This window comes from Neomonachus schauinslandi, chromosome 11 (assembly GCF_002201575.2).
Source record: "Neomonachus schauinslandi chromosome 11, ASM220157v2, whole genome shotgun sequence".
Lineage (NCBI taxonomy): Eukaryota > Metazoa > Chordata > Mammalia > Carnivora > Phocidae > Neomonachus > Neomonachus schauinslandi.
The window spans coordinates 79,253,221-79,271,579 of NC_058413.1; the positions used below are offsets into that span (position 1 = coordinate 79,253,221).

General features: G+C 38.4%; 1 protein-coding gene across 1 annotated transcript in view; it reads left to right on the forward strand.

Moving 5' to 3' along the window:
- The first annotated feature begins 333 nt into the window (after positions 1-333).
- Positions 334-18,359, forward strand: part of ARHGAP42 (Rho GTPase activating protein 42) — a 277,264-nt gene continuing 259,238 nt past the window's right edge. The window contains 1 exon segment of the mRNA XM_021679062.2: positions 334-487. Coding sequence (XP_021534737.1) covers positions 334-487 — 154 coding nt within the window.

Consider the following 18,359-nt stretch of genomic DNA (forward strand, 5'->3'; position numbering starts at 1 on the left):
TCCGGCTGCGGCCCGGAGCCTCCACCGCCTCGGTGTTGGCAGCGACGATGCGCCCTGATGACAACGACCTGAGCGGACTCGCGCCTCCGCCCACCGCTAGAGTCTGCACATTCCTCACCGCAGGAGGAGACTGAGTCCAGAGGCGTCCACGCGCCGCGGGAGCCCTGTGCTGGCAGCGCGGCGCTCGGGGCCCATTTCCTTTGCTCCGTCCTCTAGCGTCTTGGCCGGTTCCCCGCGATCGCGCGTCCTCAGCGCCGGCCACGTTCGCCGGCTGTTCCCGCCCTCACCGCCGGCCGGGACGTGCCCCGGGTGGCTGCTGGTAGCGTCTGTGCCATGGGGCTGCCTACTCTGGAGTTCAGCGATTCCTACTTGGACAGCCCGGATTTTAGGGAGCGCCTGCAGTGTCACGAGATTGAACTGGAGCGAACCAACAAGTTCATCAAAGAGCTCATTAAGGACGGCTCTCTGCTCATTGGGGCGCTGAGGAGTAAGTGGAGCTGGCAGGGGCGGGAGGAGAGGGCGCAGGGATGTGGCGACTTCCCGCGGGGTGCGGGTCTCAGGGGTGGGATGAAGGACTCGGGGCTTCTTTTGTTTGAATGGGTTTGGGACAAAAGCTGAAGAGCTCCCCTGCTGGTGGCAAACAAAGTTTGTGCTTATGTGTTCTTTACTTAATATACTTTAATGTCTACAGGGAAGGGAAAGTTACCCACTGCAGCGAGGAGTAGATCCTTAAGAAAGTTGTTCGAAGTCATCTTTTTTTATAACGCTCCTGAAAAATGTTGGGAGACTGTTGGCCCTTTTTTGTTGGTTTGTTTGTAATTTTATTGTGCCTAGTTTGAACACTTTTTAAAAAGGTCCTTAAGGTGGGTTTCAAGAGTTTGGCTTAAGGATAAAATGACGCTAGTTTGTTTAGTGATACTCAAAGTAATTTCTTATGTGTATCAGTGACTCTTCACCGGGCACAATAGATCATTGAATTGCCTTTTTAAAAAATGTACATTTGCAATTTTGCCATTTAGTAGGATGATCGAGATGATTGAAGACAGCATGGCACCAGTGGATTTAATCTCTTTACAAGTTTTTTTTGTGCGTCTTAATTTTTGGTTTGTATTGTAAATCTGATGTCGGTCGAGTCACTGGGATTGAAGTTCAGTGGTTAAAGGCCAACCAGAATTTCTGATGATTATTTAAGTAAACTATCCTTAGGGATTTTTCCCACTTCCTTTCCCGAGCAGATTTTCCTTACTACCTCCTGAGTCTGCTGGATCTTCACGTTCAAGTACTAAGACCTAGGAGAGTCTTGGTAAAAGAAACTCGAGTTTGTCTTTAAGAAAACCGAGTGATCGGCCTTCGGCTCAGGTCATGATCCCAGGGTCCTGGGATCTAGTCCCGCATGGGGCTCCTTGCTCAGCCAGGAGCCAGCTTCTCCCTCTGCTCCTCCCCCACCCCCACTCATTTTCGCTCTCTGACAAATAAATAAATAAAATCTTAAAAAAAAAAAAAGAAAATGGGAGTGATTTAACTGATAAGGTTTAATTTGTTACCTTTCCCAGGACGTATTTGCATCTTATTGGAGATTTCTGAAGGTTTTAGCTATTGAAATGAAGCCCTGGACTCTCTGGCCTCTAATGGCTGGGTGAGTGAGGTATTTTCATTGCATGGAGAGCCTTGGAGCATCTAGAAATACCCAGGGCACATGTAGTAGAACCATCATCGAGTGTATCAGTTGGAAGGTCAGTAACAACATAATGGGGATGTATTTGCTTGACACTGAGCCATTAGCATCTGATCTGTATTTTGAAGCATGTATTAATGGTAAGGATGGGGCTTATCAAACATGTCTTAGAATTAGTGTGCTCCCAAATCCTTTTTTAACCATCCCCAATGCTAAAACATTTATGTATTACTTGTGCTACTTTAAACTAGGATAAAATATGATTTATGCCTACATTCACTTAATTTCTGAATTTGAGGTTAGTACTGATAACAGTATTTACTGATCTGTGAAAAAATAATTTATCTGCAGTTCTTTTCATCCTGTGCATACACAAATGTGAACTCTCCTTCCTTCTGGTTTGCAGTTTCTGGTTGAGGGTCTCAGGACTGGCCTCTTCGCATTTTAGCCTCTCCCAAGAGTTTCCCCATCTCAGTGCTAAATGCCCAGCTGCCCCTTGTGGAGCCGCCACCTGGTCTACAAAGTGACATTTTCTCCTCACTCCGCTCTTGGGAGATCAATTTTAGTGTTTCAAAAGTTGAAAACACTTCCATAGCTGTGATAAAAGCCCTGAAAATGCATATTATTTTACTAGTGAGATTATGTACTTTATTACGATTTTTGAATCTAGTCTTGCAAAAATCAGGTGATTCCCATCCTGATAAGTTTGTTCTTCCATATGTAAACTGAAGAAATCTTGAGAGTGTAAGTTCCTTGAACATACAGAACCCGTCTCATTAATTTGGTCTTACGCACTTAAATATACAACCTGCTGTCTTTCTAGTATTCTTAGGTTTGTGATGAGAGTGCATTATTTTAATGCTTGGTTATTGTTTATCTCATTACGGGAGGAAAACGTATTACTCCTTATTGAAAGAATTCCCAGCATCGGTTGCCAAATAAAGATTTGGAGTAGAGGAACTCTTGAAGTCACGTGATGGCCCTGCTTTTTTTCCTCACCTCACTTTTTTCCTTCTGTCCCTTGGGGAGGATGCTAGGCTGTAAGCGGCTAAGTCCACTAAGTGGACTAAGTCCACTTAGCCCTCTGAAGTTGCTCAGCTAGGATAAGAGTGTGCCTAAAGGACTTTGAAGCCTGCTTTTGGTTCTATCCCAGAATCACCAAGAAGCCCTCCTTTCCCCAGTTCTGTCCCTTGTTGTTCTTCTCTGCCAGAGGAAGTCTTTATCTTCCCTAATTTTATGCCTTTCCATTCTCTGTACCTACTGTTTTAGTAAGTGTATCCATTACCCAGTTCAGTTTTATTTTTTGCACTTTTCTGTTATTGTCATTAATAATTAATGGTTTCTTAATATAGCCTTCCTGAAAGGACAGTCATCCTGCATTTCTAAGCATCTTATATTATTTCCATCCTAGTTCATAGCTTTTCTGGTGAGAATTTTGGCATGTACTCTTGGCTAATACATGCATAGCTGTTTCAATAGGAGTCACAAATGCTCTTTGATTTTTCCTTCAGGATGTAGGCATTGTGAGAATTAATAAAAGGGAAACCACACTGATGGCAGGCTGGGCATGTTAGGAGAGGCTGGTAGGTACCACTCAATATCAATTACAGGAAGTTTTGTCAGTTACAGACTCCTAATAGAAGAATCTCAATAGGAGAGAATCATCAGTTATAGGCCCCAACAGGGAAAGATGTACATTGCATTTCCTACAAGAAATCAACTACCCCTGCAACTCATCTAATGAGAAACCATCATCACTTTGAACTCTTGCTTTTCTCCAGTGGACTTTTATTCAAAACAACCCCTCTTAACTTCCTCTTCCTTCTCCATAAAATAACATTGCTCCTTGTTTTTTGGACTTAGCTGTGGTTTTGCCTAGCTTGCTTGTCCAGGATTGCAATTCTGTTACTCCCAAATAAACCCATTTTGCTGGTAAAATTACAGGCAGTTTTATTTTTAAGGTTAATAGTTTCTTAGTAGAGTATTTGGAAGAGTCCTTATAAAGGAAAACCCTGACTAGATGATTTCAATTTTAAATAATATAAGTAAGATACTTAACATTTTTAAAATGAATGATTGCACATCCAATCTGAGAAAATGTGTGACAGCTCATTAAGTGGATTGACATAGACCTGAATTTAAATTCTGGTGCTGGTAAATGCTGTGTGGTAATTGGCAAATAACTTAACCTCTCTAGGTCCTACTTTTCCTATAAAATGAGGGAAGACTATAAAAATCTTACCACTAGGATTATTTGTTCATTTTGTTACATGCTGTATAGACCTTTGGTGAGCAATATTTGAGAATATTTGATACTAGAGAATCAGGTTTTAGTTCATGCTGTGACTCAAAATCCTCTCCCTTTTTCATCAAATGTTTTTCTAGGAACTTTGTTCCTTTAACAGGTGTCTTAAAATTTGAGTTGTGAAATCATACGCTGTTTTTGCTTATTGATTTTCTTCTTTTATAGATCATATTCAAAGAAACACCTCAAAATGGCTTTCTCATGTAATTCCTCCTTTACTTTCTCTTTTCTTAATTCTTTATACTTTTGAATATTTAAATAGAGCTTTGTCCTTGCAAGAATAGACTTCCCTGGGGCGCCTGGGTGGCTCAGTTGGGTAAGTGTCTGCCTTCTGCTCAGGTCATGATGGGGTCCTGGGATCAAGCCCTATGTGTTTGGCTCCCTGCTCACTGGGGAGTCTGCTTCTCCCTATCCCTCTGCCCATCTGCCCGCTTGTGGTCTCTCTCTAATAAATAAATAAAATCTTTTTTAAAAAAAGGAATAGACTTTCCCTCCTCCCCAAAACAGCAAAGAGCAAAAAGGAATAGACAAATAGAATTGTAGTCATTTAATTGAATTATTGGGTGGGGAGAGCATATCAACATTTTTTTTCTTCTACCCTGCCTTTTGGCATCTTGGGGCCCTCTCTCCCTCCTTCCCTCCCTCTCTCTCCCTCCTCGCTCCCTTCCTTCCTTCCTTCCCATTAAGTTTTCAATTTTAATTTCAGTATAGTTAACGTACAGTGTTAGTTTCAGGTGTACAATATAGTGATTCAACAATTCTATACATTACTCCGTGCCTGTTGTGGTAAGTGCCCTCTTTAATCCCCATCACCTATTTCACCCATTCCCCCACCCACCTTCCCTCTGGTAGCCATCAGTTTGTTCTCTATAGTTCAGAGTCTGGTTCTTGCTTTGTCACTCTCTCTCTCTCCTATTTTTTTTTGGGGGGGGGGATGTGGTATATATACACAATGGAATATTATTTAGCCATAAAAAATGAAATCTTGCTATTTGCAACAACATGGATGGAGCTAGAGAATATAAGCAAAGTGAAATAAATCAGTCAGAGAAAGACAACTATCCTATGATTTCACTCGTGGAATCTAAGAAACAAACAATTTAAGAAACAAAACAAACTTCTTTCTTATTACTAGTGCTTCCTCTCATTGCCTTAGGGTGGAATTGGCCAGCTGTCTTTTCTTCATTTAGGATAATGTTTCTCAAACCTGTGTGTCTAGGCTTCTTCTTGAAGGAAAAAAAAGTTAGTGGATCCTAATATAGATTCAGTTATTTATTATGGTAGTTAAATATATATAAGCATGAAGCAAATTCTTGTGCTTAGTCCTATAATTTTAAAAGCAAATCAACTTATGAATTAAATACAAATAATACTGTGAAACCAATAAAACTACATTTAGTTAATCTAATGGATGATGATGATTTTACTGAAAGGAAAGGAAATTTCCTCTCATATAAAGACTGTTGATAATATCTTGTGTGCTGGATGATTCATTTCTCTTTGCTTTTCCCAGTTGGAACTATAGTTCTTCAAAATTGCTTGCCCAGATGATGGCCTTCTCTCTATCACAACTATTTATTTCTTGGTCATATTACCTCTGTTCCCAAGGCAGTAGTTCCTGGCACTGGTGATCCATGACACAAATAAGAAGGGCGCCTATGTGAGTGGTAGAGGTTGGTTGCTAAGTTTAGATGTAGACTCTGCAGTTAATTAAGAATTTAGCACATTAGCAAGAGGGAAGCACGTAATTACTTGTGTCTACTGCCCTCAGTGTTCCCAGACCTTTGAAGTACTGAGTACTGTGGGACACTTGTGATCTGGGGATTATAGTAAAAGAAAACCTGAGATGCAAAGGCTACATTGAAAGGGTGAGGGATCCCTGCCTTCCATTTGCTGTGTTTCTCAAACTCACCTTAGCCTGGTTTCACTTGTTTTTTCACTTTAAGCCAGTCTCTATTTTGTGTGTATGTTCTGGGCCCACTTTACTACTGGAGTTTTTGCTGACACAGGGAAGGAGTTAAATACAAGGAAAAAGACAATTTTAAGAAGTGTGAGACTTTCTGTAGTTATTATGCTATTTATTTGGTCATCCTTCAGCTTTTAATGAAAATTGCTGTTGTTTTAGGCCTTTTTTTTGTATTTAAATTTGCACCTAGGTTTTATTTAGTTTAAATGGAACTCATTGCAGAGTCTTGTTTACTCTGCAAGAGCTACTTCACTGCTGCTTATTCGAATCACTAAGGCTGTTTTCCTGTGTAGCTGGGCAGTCTAATCAAAGGTATGGATGTATAATTACTTCAACCATTCATTTGGTTCTTAAGTCATTAGAATTAGAGTTAAATGAGCAGAAGTAACTGTATCTTTCAAATGAACTGTAATTAATTTTAGGAACTGGTAGATTAGGAATGTGGTGCTTTAAGGTTCTGCTTCAGAGATGTTGCAAGTAAAAGCAGTTACACTTGTGTTAATTGAGATGGCAGCCTCGGCACTTATCAAAGTGGAAGTAATTTGGGCGGGCTGAGTATTTCCATTTACTTCTCTTCTGATTCTCAATGTGAGCTTAATAAGTACCCTTTTACATTGTCTTTATTTCCCTTGGATTTCCTTTTTCAGCAGGTAGTAATTGAGGCGCTGTCCTGTTAGAGGCCAGGGAACGAGTTAGTGGGAGAATGGGTGAGCAATAACCACCTTTTACGCTGCTATCTTTGACACTTATGATCAAGGTACTTTGAGAGTGAAGGAAACTCAGGTAACTACTAAAGTTTTAAGTCACTGGAAAGCTGCTTTAGCAAACGTCCTTTGAATTATTAACTTAGAGTACAATGTTCATTGTGTTGATGATACGTAAGCATGACTCAAACTATAAAGAAAAAAAAATACAGCTAACGTTCAGTATTACTTTGGTGTGAGTGCCTTTCTATTTAAGTAATGTGTACCTAGAGAATGGCAAATCTTTTATTTAGATTTATAAAGAGAAATATTAGTTCAGAAAATTCATACCATTAAGCCACATTTGGTAAATATGCAACAATAAAATGCTTATTACAGACAGATAAGAAAGGGTGAAGGAAAGGGGGTTTATTTTGTCTTGAATCTTTTTCATGAAAATGGTTTCTTGCCAGATTTGTGATTGCCACGTCTTCTGGCCCAAGCCATCCCTGCTGCCTAGATTGTAATTTCCACTCATTTCAGCTTCCAGGCAGGTGCCAGCCCTCCGTAGCTCCACCTGCCACCCACCAGTTTCAGCTGGCAGCTCTGCCAGCCTTCCTTTTTCCTCCAGCCTGCTGAACCTCTGCCCAGCATCTAATAATCCTTATAGTGTATTCCCAATGGATCTGGCCTCGGCAACCAAGGACTTGCTACCTGCTTCTTGCTGACTTTCATCCTGAAAATTAAAACCATTTGCTAAGCACCTGGCTGACTAGTGCATGGAATCTGTGCTTCATCTTTTGCAGCTGCCTTAGTCTGAGTTGTAATGGCTGGGTTTTGTATACATGTAGAAACTTACATAATATTTTTTAATCTTAATAGTCCTTGAAAGCAAAGGAAAAGGGGCAGGATGATAACGGGACAGTCATTACAAATATAATTATATTAATAGATTTGTCTGTGGTTAGGTGAACTTAAATTTTGGCCTGGATATTCTGGTAATGTGGATCCTTCTCTATAAGATTACATCTAACTGGGATGTTTGTTTAATCAGAATACATCATAGTTCATATCTGCAGTATTCTGATTTTATTACCAAAAATCTAGTTATAACACTGAAGAAAGTGTTCTGGCAAAATACACGTGTACATCACTCTGTGAGGACTGTGATTTGCTTCAGAAAAAGTGAATTGTGGAATAGTAAGGTAACTTACAGTAGCTTATAATCTGCCAGTTTTTTCAACCATTTTCCTTTCTTGTGGAGGTATGCATGCATAAAAGAAGAAAAATAAGTACTAATTTTCTAGGATTTTTAATTTGAGAGTAATTCTTTTAATTGTAATTCTTGCATGGAACCTGGTGGGAAAAGACTAAAAATAAGGCTAATGAAGTCTTTGTAGATTATTTTATATTAATTATGAGAGACTTTTCAGTTCCAGTTTTTAGATTCTATGACAAAAGATGCCTAATGGCATTTTAAGAATACCCAAACATGACATTTTGTATGTTGTTGGTTTATCTGATTTGGGTGAATATCAGGTATGATGGGGAATGTTTTGTATTTTGTGAAGGTTAGGGAAGCATCCTGGATTGGTTCTCAATGTCAGATGATACGGAAAAAAGTTGGAAAAAATGCTGCATATATAACCTTGCTACATTAATAATATTCTCCCTGAACCTTGGCTTTACTCTGGGAAAAAGTGGGCAGACACACTATGCCCCCTTTCATTTGGAAGTCAGACATATTTCTCGGTAGTGGAATTTCTATATTTCCTTACGCAAATCTAAAAAGCCATACTGCCTGATAGTTTATGAAAGGGATGCCAAATAGTATTCCCTTGTGTGTAAACATATATTGGAGCTTATCCAGATGAAAGACCCAGCTTCAGTTTTCTCTTTAGTACACAGTAGAAGTGGTGATTTAATTTAGAAAACTGGTATGTGTTTATGTGTGGAGAGAGTGATAAGCTGCTAATAGAAATGAGTATTCAGTATGTGTATTATCCCTTTCCAAATGGAAGCTATGTAAATTGATTTTACTTTGCTTTGGTGAGAATTTTTTCTTCTTTTATTTAATTTCTTTATTCCTCACAATGTCTGAATGGAAGATGTGGCCCTAAAATGGGGCATTGTGGGGGGTTGGTGGTGGTTGTGAAAGAGGTAAACAGGGAGAAACAAATTAAAATTGGTTGAGAAAAGAATTTAAATATTATGGTTTTGGAACTTGTGTCAAGCTTTGTGTATCTTCTATGAAAAAGTTACTGTGTGACACTAGAGAATCAAAAGAATAAGAGGTTAGCCTGCCAACTGTTGTAAAAGCTGGTTGTGGAAAATTTGAGGGAGATGATTCCCATTAAAAACTGTCAACATAAGAGATAATAGGGGGTGGCTTTTTTAGGGGCACACTATTTGGGGAAGATGTGGGAAAGCTTCGTACTCGTGAAAAAACGACGTCAACATAGGAGCTAATAGGAAGGACTTTTAAAGGCTTGTGTTGACTGCTTGCCAATCCTGGTTTTCCTTAGGTGACCCTTTCTAACATTGTTAATTATTACTTCTCTGGATCCAGCTCCATCATTGCACCTTTTTTCTTAGTATGTGATGTTGCTGAATTCCTCTTCCTTTTTCAGTTTATTTCCTCTGTCCTCTTAAATGTTGATGGTACACAAAGATTCCTTCTTAGCCCTTATACTGTTTGCTTTCCTTGTGTGATAACATGTCTTCCCAGGCTCCAGCCCTAACCTCATTTTCCTGAGCTCTGGATCTCATTGTTACCAGCATATTACCACATAGATGTGCTTCAGGCACCTCAGACTCAGTGTGTCAAAACCAAGTTCTTCCTTGTTCTCCACCTTGTTCTCTTTGTATTCTCAGTTCTCTAGTTACAGCCTCATCCACCTGGTCGTCTCAAAAAGGAACGTCTGAATCCTTCCTAACTCTTCCTCTTTCCTTCTCTAGTTTTTAAACTCCAGTTTTTCTCTTGACCCAGATTAGGAAATTTGGATAATCCTGTCATTTTGTGCTTCCAGATATCCTAAATTAGATTTTTTCTGCCTGCGCTTATGAAATAACATTTTTTTTCTTAACTTAAAAAAACAGACATTCTCTCATAGTCTGGAGGACAGAAGTCCACATTCAAGGTGTCAGTAGGGCCATGCCCTCTGAAGGCTCTAGGGGAGGATTTTTCCTCGCCTCCTCTGGCTTCTGGTGTTGCCAACCTATGATGTTCATTGGCTTGCAATGTGTCACAACAGTTCATGGCTCTGCAGTCACATGGTATACACCCTGTGTGTCTCTATTACATTTTACTTATTCTTTGAAATACAAACTTCTAGGTGCCAAAGATATCTGTATTCTGTTCAGCTCTGACCACATTGTGGATGCTCAGTGATTGCTGAACATCAACCAGTTTACTAAGAAGAGTATTTGGGGGAGGTTTTTGAATATTTGTCAGAGTGAGTGAGCCATGGAATGAGGATTACAAATTTGCTTTTTAATATTGTTTCCCACAGGCTTCATTGTAACTACTCAGGCCTGGGCATACTGATTTTTAAGACTGGGAAATCCAGGTGGCAGCAGACAGCAACAGGTGTTAGAACTTTATTCTAGTCCTGGTGCCCCTACTAACTAATGGATGGCATTGGTACAGGCCACTTGTCTCAGAATGTATTTTTTTCATCAAAAATGGAAATAATGTTCGCTCTATATTTCTTATAGGATTTCCTTTGAGGGGGGAGGGGCAGAGGGAAAGGGGGAGAGAAAATCTCCACACTACACCTAGTGTGGAGCCTGACATGGGGCTTGACCTCACAACTCTTGAGATCAAGACCTGAGCTGAAATCAAGAGTCACTCTTAACCAGCTGAGCCACCCAGGTGCCCCAGTTTCTTGTAGGGTTTTTGTGAGGGCCATGGAAAGAATGCATAATATAAAAATGTAACATTATTTTCATTTGCTTTAGGCAGGATCATTGTGATCCTAATAATTTCAGTTTTTTTCCAAGACTGCATTTAACATGTTCTTGTCAACATTACCATATTCTGTAGGAATGAGATTTTAAAAGTGGAAATGCTTTAATTGAATGTTAATGCATTGGCTTGTTTGTCTCCCCAATTAAATCTATTTGGAGGGAAATGATTGTAAGATGTAGCATGGTTTTGGTTTAGCTTTTTTCTTTTATATAAATATTTACTATGATCTGGGAACCAAGAAAGCATTAGATTGGCATTTAGGGATGGGCAGTATAGATGTTGAGACTTTATGGGCATATCTGCTGGTGCTTTATTTCTGGTGGCTTAGGTCAGTGGTCTATAAAAGTTATTTAAATGATGGTCACAACTTGCACTTCTCAGAATGAAATAGATAGCTGGGCAATTTCACAATAAAACAGGCTGAATTGCATATGAGAGGTGTTTTTTTTTTTTTTTTTTTTTCACATTGGGTTCTGTATGGAAGGCAGATAGCAGTTTAGAGAAACAACTTTCCCTAGGTGTTTGTTATGCTGCACAGATGTTTTGTAAATGTAAATATGTTTGAGGTGAGATCATCTTAGTGGTTATTGGTGAGAAAAGAAAATGATGAGATTGGTAGGGCATTGCTGGAGGGTCTTGGGGAAAGGGAATTAGGGGAGGAAGTAATATTTCATTAAGAATTGAAGAGGAAGATTCAGTTGGCCGAGTGAGAAAATTGAATTGAGCCTGTTAGCTAGTTGATTAAGGCAAAGTGGTATTATTGAATTGGTGTCACAATCACCAGGAGAGGATATTTGGATGGTACCACAAGGACAAAACAGAACATTTAAAAAACAACAACAAAAGATGTTTCTTAAGGGATCTATGAGTTTAAAGGGAGCTCTGCCCTGAAGTTGGGGGGGAAGTAGGGAGCAATGAATAGGAAGTCTAGACTTTGGGGACAGCTTGCTAAGTGCAGCAGGTCTGGAAAAAGCCAGCTTCAGGGGTTAAAGAAAGAGAATACAGATTTTTAATAATCCCGAACAAGGAATAGCAGCGAGTGAGTGAGAATGACAGCCTCTAGGTTTGCCAGGTTTAAACTCTGTTGGGTGCATGTCCTTTTCTTCCCATTATTTCCTTGGTTCCTCAGACAGCTCTGATGGAAATTAGAGTTCTGTGGATATTCACAGCTGGCTGAGTATGATGTTTTATGACATCCACTGATGAGAGGGGATGAAAGAGGATGAAACAAGGATGCAGAACCAGGGTGTCAGTTGCAAGATACTCTTCCTACTTTAAGTCCTAAGATTATGTTTTAGGCTTATTTTCTTTACTGAGATTGTGCTCTGCACTTCTGTCACAACGTACGTTAACGCAAGCTAATCCCATTTTATGCAAATAATCTGAACATTAAATCTGTCTAAAAGAAACAGAGGGGTTTTTCTTGCGTTTAGTTTAGCATTACCATTCACACAAGTGCAGTGCTAATAATGCTTAATCTTTAATATTGGAACATTTTAATGTAAAGTAGGTTCATTGAAGATTTAACACTAACAACAGTCAATCTGGTGTAGTAGAAAGAGCCTGGGCTTTAGAATCTGAACAATGCTTTTCAGTTCTACTTCAGACATTTATTAGCTATGTGGCTATGAGTAAGTTACTTGGCTTCTTTTGTGGTTTTCCTTGTCTGTAATATGGGAGTAATATTTATTTCATAAGCATATTTTCAGGATTAAATATGATAACGTACAAAGTGTCGAGCACAGTGTGGTACTTGGTATTAAATACTAATTTTCTCATCTATCTCATTCCTTGCTAATTTTGAGACTAGGTAGTGAATTAGACCATTGTTATAAACAATAACCACCACCACATTTTATTCAAAAACGGAGCTGAGGTGGCTTTCTTTTTTTTTTTTTTCAGTTTTTTTTTTAATTGTTATGTTAATCACCATACATTACCTCATTAGTTTTTGATGTAGTGTTCCATGGTTCATTGTTTGTGTATAACACCCAGTGCCCCGTGCAGAACGTGCCCTCTTTAATACCCATCACCAGGCTAACCCATCCCCCACCCCCCTCCCCTCTAGAACCCTCAGTTTGTTTTTCAGAGTCCATTGTCTCTCATGGTTCATCTCCCCCTCAGGCGGCTTTCCAAGCAAAATCTTTACATTACCTGGACAAATGCACTATATACATATATATATATGTATATATATACACACACACATATATATATAGAACACTATATTTAATGTTGATATAAGACCTCTAGACCATGTATCATTACTTGTTATCATGAATATGGCTCGCAGGGAGAGTAAGCCATTGCTTCTGTGGAAAGCTTAGCTATCTTCTTAAGGACGTTTCCGTATCTGAGATTTTATGATTTTGTAAAAAAAAAATGACATTCATCACTTTTTATTTTGATTATTTGATTATTTGCCTGTTTTTCTCCCTAGAAAGTTATCTTCGTAAGAGTTGCCACCAAATCTTTGGGATTCTGGAGCTGGACGCAGGATACATTTTTCATCAGTGTATTAGCTTTAAGGAAGTTGTGTCAAACTAATGTTTGGAAATATATAAATTCAAAAGTTGTCACTACCCACTTAACGGTGGAACCAATTCTGAAACTTTATATATAAAGACAAATATCTTAGTGAAAAATCCTTTGCATATTATGTAGATTTACCAGAATGAGATTGATTAGAACAGGTTTATTCAATAAATTGATATTGATCAGTGACAATATTTAATATCTCAAATACAAGAGACAGTGCTAAGAAAATGAAATTGTACAAATGATTTATGTTTGTTTGTAACAAAGTATTGCATATATTATTTTTGAGGTGCCAGTTCAGAGTGTTGATTTTAATTGTGTAGGAATGACTTTTTAAAAAATACCATTCATTATTGAGATGTATATTTATTATATATAATTATTCATTATTGAGGTGTAGTTTATTGCCATAAAGTTCATCCTTTTAAAAGTGCATAATACAGTGTTTTTTTCATGTGCTTATTGAGTTGTGTAACCATTATCACTAATTATATTAAAACATTTTTTTTCTGCCTTATTGAGGTATAATTGACAAAATTCTGAGATACTTAAAATGTGTATCATGGTGATTTGATATCTGTATACATTGTGAATGGATTCCTGCCAGCTAGTTAATTAACACATCTATCCATCACCTCACATATTTATCCTTTTTTAAGTGAGAACATTTGAATTTGACTCTCTTAGCAAATTTCAATTATATAATACAGTATTATTGACTATAGTCACTATGTTTTAAGTTAGATTCTTGTGCCTAATTCATCTTATAGCTGAAAGTTTGTATCTTTATCAACCTCTGTTTCTCCTAACTCCCATACCCTGGAATCTACTAATCTTCTCTTTGTCTGACTTTGCCTTTTTTTTTTTTTTTTGATTCTACGTATAAGTGATATCATACAATGTTTGTCCTTCTCTTTCTGGCTTATTCTCCTTAGCATAATGCCCTCACAGTCCATCCATGTTGTTACAAATGGCAGGATTTCCTTCTTTCTCATAGCTGAATAATATTCCATTGTATATATGCACTACATCTTTTTTATTCATTCATCTTTTGGTAGACCCTTAGTTTGTTTCCTATCTTGGCTATTGTAAATAATACTGCAGTCGATATTCTAGTACAGGTATCTCTTCAATATTCTGTTTCTATTTTCTTTGAATATATACACAGAGAGGGGATTGCTGGATCATGTGGTAGTTCTATTTTTAATTTTTTGAGGAACCTCCATACTGTTTTCCATAGTGGCTGAACTAATTTACAGTGCAGAAGGGTTTCCTTTTCTCCATATCCTTGCCAACACTTATCTCTTGTCTTTTTGATGATAGTCATTTTAACAGGTGTGAGATGATACCTCATTGTGGTTTTGATTTGCATTTCCCTGATGATGAGTGATGTTGAACACCTTTTCAGTGTCTGTTGGCCATCTGTATGTCTTTGGAAAAATGTCTGTCAGGTCCTCCACCCATTTTTTAATCAGATCATTTTTTTTTTTTAAAGATTTTTATTTTATTTATTTGACAGAGAGAGAGAGAGCGAGAGCAGGAACACAAGCAGGGGGAGTGGGAGAGGGAGAAGCAGGCTTCCCGCCGAGCAGGGAGCCCGATGTGGGACTCGATCCCAGGACCCTGGGATCATGACCTGAGCCGAAGGCAGACGCTTAACGACTGAGCCACCCAGGCGCCCCTTAATCAGATCATTTGTTTGCTATTAAGTTATATGAATTCTTTATATATTTTGGAACCACTATCTAATTTTAGAATAGTTTCATTTGTCCCAAAAGAAATCCCATACTCTATTTTCTCTCTTCCCTAGCTTCTGGCAACTCTTACTAATATACTTTGTTTCTATAGATTTGTCTTTTTTTTTTTTTTTTAAGATTTTATTTATTTATTTGACAGAGAGAGACACAGTGAGAGAAGGAACACAAGCAGGGGGAGTGGGATAGGGAGAAGCAGGCTTCCCGCGGAGCAGGGAGCCTGATGTGGGGCTTGATCCCAGGGCCCTGGGATCATGACCTGAGCCGAAGGCAGACGCTTAACGACTGAGCCACCCAGGCACCCCGATTTGTCTGTTCTGAACCTTTTTTTGTATAAATAGAATGATGCAATCTGTGGCCTTTTGTGAATGACTTCTTTCACTTAGCAAGTTTTCAAGGTTCATCCATATTTTAGTATTTATTGGTATTTTATTCCTTTTTATTGCCAAATATTCAATTTATGGATATACCACACATTCTTTTTACCCATTTATTAGCTGAAGGCCATTTTGGTATTTCCATATTATTATTATTATAGCTATTATGAATAATGCTACAAACATTCATGTGCCTGTCTTATGTAGACATAGTTTCATTCTCCTGGATATATCCCTAGGCACAGAGTTGTTGGGTCATATAATAACACTGTGTCAGAACTCACCTTTATACATAGAAACTTAGTAGGTTTATAGGCATTTACATTACATTCTTTATGATAGAAAGCAGTCTGAAAGCTAAATGTGTATTTAAAGCAAAGTTATCACTTCCCCAAACAAATTCAGATACGGCCTTTATATTTGTTGGAGAAAACAGAATCACTTGGTGGATATTTAAGGAGGAAATATTTCCATGTTCTTTTAATTTTCATTATATATGGATAAATATTTAAAAATCTCATAATGTAAATACAGGGCAATAGCAATTTTTACATATGTGCAAAGAGTGGCAAGACAAGTGGAGAGGAGAAAACAAGGAGTGATGGGCCAGGAGAGATGTGAAGAAGAGAGAGAGAATGGAACATTGACTTACATACTCATTCAGCATATTTATTAGCACTTGATACTGTTCTAGGCCTTGGAAATACAGAGCAGAGGTCCAGCTCTTCTGGGTTTGCATTTACGGAGGGCAAGCTATTGATATTGTATGGTGTGTGTGTGTTGTTACTGCTTGGTGCTGAGACTTAATAGGTATCATGTGTACCTTTTATTTCCTCAGATAGCCTTTCACTGTTATGCGGGTTAACTCATGCATATCTCCATTATAGCGGTCAACACATAGGGATCTCATATGAGGATGTGAATATCCATTCTTTTTAAAAAATATTTTATTTATTTATTTATGTATTTATTTATTTATTTGACAGAGAGAGAGAGAGGGAGGGAGAGAGCACAAGCAGGGGAAGCGGCAGAGGCAGAGGGAGAAGCAGGCTCTTGGCTGAGCAGGGAGCCCAATGTGGGACTCAATCCCAGGACCCTGGGATCATGACCTGAGCGGAAGGCAGATGCTTAATGACTGAGCCACCCGGGTGCCTGTGAATATTCATTCTTAATTGACTCTAGACTAGATACCGTGTGTGTGTATGTGTGTGTGTGTGTTTGTGTGTATGTGTGTGTGTTTGTGTGTCCATGCATGCATGCACACACATACGACACACACATACTAATTGTAAGTCACTCTCTTAAACTCTGGTTTCCTCATTTTTACAGTGGGGATAATAATAATAATACTTTTTCATGAGGGTTTTACAGGTCTTGTAAGCCGTACCTAGCATATTACCTGGAATGTAGAAATCATAAATGGTTCCTATTCTAATCACAGTGTATTTTTTTTCACAGTGTATTTTTTTTAACAGGTAAAATGAAGTAACCTCAGTATTAAAAATATTTAAAATGGGAAACATCCTCTGGGCTTTTCATGATGATTAACTTTATTTTATTTTATTTATTTATTTTTATTATTATTATTATTTATTTGACAGAGAGAGACACAGCGAGAGAGGGAACACAAGCAGGGGGAGTGGAAGAGGGAGAAGCAGGCTTCCTGCTGAGCAGGGAGCCCGATGTGGGGCTCGATCCTAGGACCCTGGGATCATGACCTGAGCCGAAGGCAGACGCTTAACGACTGAGCCCCCCAGGTGCCCCAACTTGATTTTATTTTTATTTAACCTTCCATGTCTACATGAATACACTTAAAAAATATAAATACAATCATAATATATATATATCATTTATATATAAATTTATACCATCTTTCAAATATTTTTCTTGCTTCATATTTTTTATTAGCGTATTTATGACTAAAAGTGCTCAGATTGGTGATATTTATGTATAAGTAACTCAAAGCAATCTACATTTGAAATGTAAGTAAAACCAGAGTGGGTTACATTTTGAGTAAAGAAACATCTGCAGTTTGCTACAGTTCACCAAAAGGAAATTGGATCATGTATCAACTATGTGATCCAATAAGACTTTCATCTTTTAAAGAAATTTCCCTGCCTGCCTAAAATCTGCATTCATCTGTTATTCTGAAATGAAGTCTGTGGTATATAGGTTGTGACACGGAATTTGGTGAACCTCAACATACTTTGCAGCTGCTGCATCTGCTGGAATTTAACTGGAAATCAGAAACAACTATTTTTGAAACTTCTTCAGGCTCACGCATTTTAGATTTCTTCTTTTTCTTAATGTGGACTGTTTGTCCTTGCATGTTTCTTTTCAGGTTCCCAATTATTAGTCCTTTGGAATTACAAAGCACTTCATCTTTTACAAACAGTATTTTTTAAAGGAGTTACTTACTAAATTAGTCTGAGAGGAGAAACAAGCCCCTTAGGATATCTTTTTCGCTCTTTCTGACCAGTTATTCTGTTTAACTCCATTGCATCAGCCCCCTCAGATTATACATGTGGATGTACTCGTATCCCAGGTTCCCCTAAACTATTGTTTGTGTCTTTCTTCCTTTTTTTTTTATTTAAAGATTTTTATTTAAAGATTTTATTTATTTATTTGACAGAGAGAGACACAGCGAGAGAGGGAATACAAGCAGGGGGAGTGGGAGAGGGAGAAGCAGGCTTCCCGCCGAGCAGGGAGCCTGATGCGGGGCTCCATCCCAGGACCTGGAATCATGACCTGAGCAGACGCTTAACGGCTGAGCCACCCAGGCGCCCCTGTGTCTCTTTCTTTATGTTCAGTACTCTGTCAGGCACATATTTATTTACAGGTAACTGTTGAATACATGGCTGTGTTGACTTTGTGAAAGTTTAACCCTGAGATATGCTAAAGCTTAGGATACTGGGGTCATCGTTTTACTGGACTGTTGCATTTTTGACAATACCATTCCTTGCTTCCTGAAGCTTCTCCCTGGGCTTTTGTGGAGCCACATATATTCTCTTACCATTCTTTTCATCAACTTTCCAACTTTTTCTTCTTAGTCTTCCAGAGTTCCTTCAGTTCTTCCTTCCTCTTCAATGTA